General features: G+C 35.9%; 1 protein-coding gene across 2 annotated transcripts in view; it reads left to right on the forward strand.

Annotated features, from left to right (window-relative positions):
• The window catches only part of LOC107743503 (mini-chromosome maintenance complex-binding protein), an 11,859-nt gene that overhangs the window by 5,986 nt on the left and 1,138 nt on the right, over nt 1-4,735 (forward strand). For both annotated transcript variants that reach the window (XM_016556733.1, XM_016556734.1), the window contains exons 13-14: nt 2,949-3,082; nt 3,594-3,758. In XM_016556733.1, coding sequence (XP_016412219.1) covers nt 2,949-3,082; nt 3,594-3,758 — 299 coding nt within the window. The remainder of the gene's footprint in view (nt 1-2,948; nt 3,083-3,593; nt 3,759-4,735) is intronic.

The raw sequence follows: 4,735 nt of genomic DNA on the forward strand, positions 1-4,735 counted from the left end.
GTCAAAAACTATATACATATATATATATATATATATGTATATATATATATACAGTATGTGATAACACTTTACTTAAAGCCTTTATGAATAATGCATGATAAAAGTAGTTTTAATGCATTAATTATGCCTTGTAATGCACCTTATAATGCATTGTACAATCTCATGAATAATTGTAACAACAGTTAATACATTATAACACGTATCAAGTAATTGTTACACTATGCATTTTAAATTTGGTTATAATTATTTATGACAAGATATAATGTATTACAACACGCATTATGAATAATTATAATGCATTATAACCTTTAATAACCCTTTATAATGCATTATACATAAAGGCTTTAAGTGTTACCATATATATTTTTTTATATTTTCATTTAGCTTTAGTTTATATACTTGTTAAATACTAGTTTTTAATTCATTTAGTTATTTCAATTGTAGTAATTTTATTACTTCAACTTAGTTGCCAAGGCAACCTTTCTCATTTTCATTTGTTTCATTTTTTTTCTTTTTTTATTTCATTTGTTTGTATAAATTTATTTCAGCTTTGTTTCAGTAAATGAGAATTATTTTTAATAGTTTTAGTTAACATTAACAACACTGCCACTGTCCATTATGTCATTATTATTAAACAAAAATATTGTCATGAAGATTAAAATAAGAAAATCTTAGTTCTTAATTGTTGACTATTTATTTGTACAAGTAGTAAGTACTAATACATTTCTTATGAAATATAAAAAATAACTTTTAAAAAATAGTTTTGTTTTTTAAGCTTTGGTATCAGAGTTATTTAGAATCAAACTGGCAGCAACTATTGAACTTTTGTATCATGTCAGTCCTACTGTTCAAACAGTTGATGATGTTGTATGTCTGTGAATGCTGTCTTCAGATTTAAGCAGTGTTCTTGGGGAACTGGCTTCAATCAGAGCAGAGCTGCTCACCTACCTCACACATGTCCTGTTGGGGGATTCACTCGCTGCAGAGTACCTTATACTTCATCTCATCTCCAATGTGTACGTCTCTCATTTTCTCATTGAGTGGCTTTGTTGAATGTCTGAAGAATGACTACGGTTGATGCCTTTTCATAACATGAGTCCCTATTTAAGTTAAAGCACAAATTCAAGTATCAATATTGCTTTTGTGGCATTGTGTGGAAAGTCCTATGTCACCTATTTGCCACATGTTTTGAGATAATTTTCCACTTCAAAGAGAGTGACGTTTCATACACAAACATAGTTATCAATAGTCCTTCAAACTACACATCATAAGGTTTGCACTGTGTTTTTATTGTAGATACAGCAGACGGGATGTTCTTCCTTTGGGAAAATTTACCTTGAATCTCAGTGGCTGTCCTCACAGCTCTCCATTCACTGAGCATCTCTACAAGGTCATCCAACAGCTTGTGCCATCTGTAAGTCATCTAGATTGAGCTTTTATAAATCTTCAAGTTGTATTACTTCAATAGTAATAGTTGCCATTACTTCTACTTTGAAACTTGATTCCCCTTTCTTGCTAGTCATACCGGCTATACATGAGCCTGTATAACATGAACAACCAGAGGATGGTGCCCCGGAAAGATTACACAGCTAACCGCCTGGTGAGTGGGACTCTTCAGCTGGCCAATAACACGTCATTGTTTCTGGATGAGACACAGCTGGAGCAGGGCCAACTGGATGCCACAGGTGAGAGCACTGATTATCGCTGGGAAAAGTACTGTGCTGACTAGATGTACAGTAGGAGTCCAAAAGTCTGACACCACTTTGGCTACATTTACATGCAAACTAATAAGCTTTTTTAATCATAATCATGTCTCAGTCAGTCTGAAAAGACTTGATCTAAACACCTTTATCCATTTGAGTTAAATCCAAATGAAATTTTGATTTTGTTGAAAGGGGTGCTGTAGATCACAGAATACCCATTTAAATAAATGTGTGAATTAGATTGCAAAGTTTAGAGGAACTTTCAGAAACAGAATGTTCAGAATCTGAAATCAGATTTGGTTCATTTGGATTGATAAAAATAAGTGCATGTAAAAATCTGTGAATGTGGTAATAAACAGTTATAAACATTCATGTAAAATTAATGTGAAATGTTCTGCACTATTTCTAGGTAAACCTAAAGGAAATATGTGACATTGATCATGCGACACTTTGTACATAGAGGTTCTTGCTTCCATTGAAGCTCTAGATGATCTATGGATCATTCTCATATCATGCTGGAGAACATGATCCACAGGTTTTAGACTTTTCACAAAGTTCATCTAGCTTGTCATTGACAAAAAAAAAAGAGACATTCTGAAATTCATGTTCATTTTTCAGTTCGACTTTTAACTCAGATTGTTAAGTGAATTGCTGATTAAATAATTTGTAATGTAAAAAGTTTGTACTCCGTGTTCATTTTGAGAAATGGTGATCTCTCGCTTTTGGACTCTACCATTTGAGCAGTGAGTCTACTGTTTGTCAGGAAATGGCTGCTTGTGGTTTTGACATTTATGTATTATTAGCAATCTTTTAAAAAAAAGTGCTTCTGAAGTGGCATTTAGGTGTCTTTGCACAGACTGTTTAATTCTGCTCAGAGGTGGCATAAATGCATTTACACAGCAGTTACAATTGTGTATTTTGATACTTTGATATTGCGATGAGGTGGGTCAGAGCAGGCTTAATTTAATCTGGCTTTTATGCAGCATTGTGAATTTTGAGCAGGCATAGAGCAGTCCTAACTAAGCTCAAATTTACAATTAAGACATTCTGTGTTCATATCAGTACACTTATCTAATCTCTGGCAGAAGATAGTTGCGTGCCTAAAGGAAGAGTAAACATCCTTTTCTGCAGAATCAGGCATTTCCTTTCAAGACTGTATTGCTCTGTGTTGTTCAATCATTGTATTTATCTTACAAGTTGTTCATAGAGACACAATGCTTTGTGTACTGTCTGTCCTGGGTGTAGGTGTGCGAAATATCACCGCGCTGGGGAACCTGATCTCTTGGCAGAAGGTTGATTACGACTTCAACTACCACCAGATGGAATTCTCCTGCAATATTAACGTGCTTATCACATCCGAGGGCCGATCGCTCCTCCCGGTAAGAACATCAGGCCTGAGTCTCTTCAGTGTTTTATTATTAAAATATTACCCACATGTATTTGGCCGAATTAGAAAGACCGGCATCTTAATTTCCAACAGGTGAAAATGACTTGGGTTGAATGCCTCTCCCATGGGAGTTGTTTCCATCGGGCAGTTTTATATATTTAGTTTTAAGACAGCCTAATATTTCCATAAAAGTCCACAGGGTTGTCGTCAGCTCCCTGGCTGGGCTCTAATCGTGGCTTTGCTATGATGCTAACAGCCTGTGGAATGTGCTGTGCTATTCCTGTATGTCAGCTCTCTAGTTGCCATGGCGGCAACTCTACACAAGGACATTAGAGGGAGAGGCCAGGACAGGCCACTATTTAATGGCACAAAACTCAGATACAGTTTTTTACAAAGTTTAAAAAGGCACTGAAAGTTTATTAGAAGTAGTTGACAAATGGGCACATTATAAAGTGCAACTTTTAAATGAGTCCTTGCAAAGATTTTCTTCTTTGCTTTCTCAGTCTGACTGTCAGGTTCACCTGCGGCCCACCCTGAACCCACCTAACCTGGAGGAGTACCTGAGTGCCGTGCAGGTGGTGCAGGTTCCATCTCAGCTCAACAAGTATCGCATCTATCTGAGTGTGGCACGTGCTCTGAACTACACCATTTCAGATGAGATCACAAAGGTCAGGATTTTGTCAAGTCATCTTTATTTTTATAGTGCTTTGTACAGTACAGATCGTTTCAAAGCAGCTTCACAGTAATAAGAAAATAACAGTTGTAATGTTGCAAAGCTCTTCAGCTGTGAAATGAATACAATTTAATCTATAAAGCAGCTCTACACAAGATTCAGCTTAAGTCAATTCAGTGTTGATTCAGTTTAGTTCAGTAATAGTGCAAAGTTAATTAAATTATGAAACAAGACTAATACAGAAGATGCAGCTCAATTCAGTTCAGTGTTGCGGAGTTCATCAATTATGAATGAACTCAATAGGCCTGGGCGATAAAACGGTATCGATATTTATCAACAGTACACCTTCTTCGATAATGATATAAAAAATGTTCGATATAGTGCACGATATAGGCACGTACACCTTCTTCGATATCGATAGAAAAAATGTTCGGTATAGCACACGATATAGGCACGTACTATGATTGATGCAGACAGCACACACAAACATGCTGAAATGAGTGCTGTGCCTGCCTGTGATGAGATTGTGAATAAAAAAATGAATATTAGTTGAATTTAAAATAAACATTTGCATTTGAATGCAAAAATAGTATCGAATGTTAGGAGTGCGTCAGGGAGCGTCATCAGTGAAGCACGAGATGCGGCGATGATGATGTAAGTGACGTTGTAGTTTAATGTTTTGTTAGTCTAGCCCACGAGACGTGCAGTCGCTGCGTTATTCATTCAAAATATTAGAGAAATATAGAAGCTCAATGCGGTTAAGATCTTTAGGTTAAAACCGAAACCAAGCCATTCACACAGAACGCATATTCAACACGTTTTCTAGATGGACAAGACTGCTGCACTCGCGTCACACAAGAGATGTATAGAAAGCCATGCAAAGTTAAAACAGTTAAAACTTTTAGAAAACACGTCACAAATTTGTGGAGGTTTATTCCTTTTCACTGCGTCTCATGTTTTTAAAGGCAATCT

This window comes from Sinocyclocheilus rhinocerous, unplaced genomic scaffold (assembly GCF_001515625.1).
Source record: "Sinocyclocheilus rhinocerous isolate Xijiao unplaced genomic scaffold, SAMN03320098_v1.1 scaffold677, whole genome shotgun sequence".
Classification (NCBI taxonomy): Eukaryota; Metazoa; Chordata; class Actinopteri; order Cypriniformes; family Cyprinidae; genus Sinocyclocheilus; species Sinocyclocheilus rhinocerous.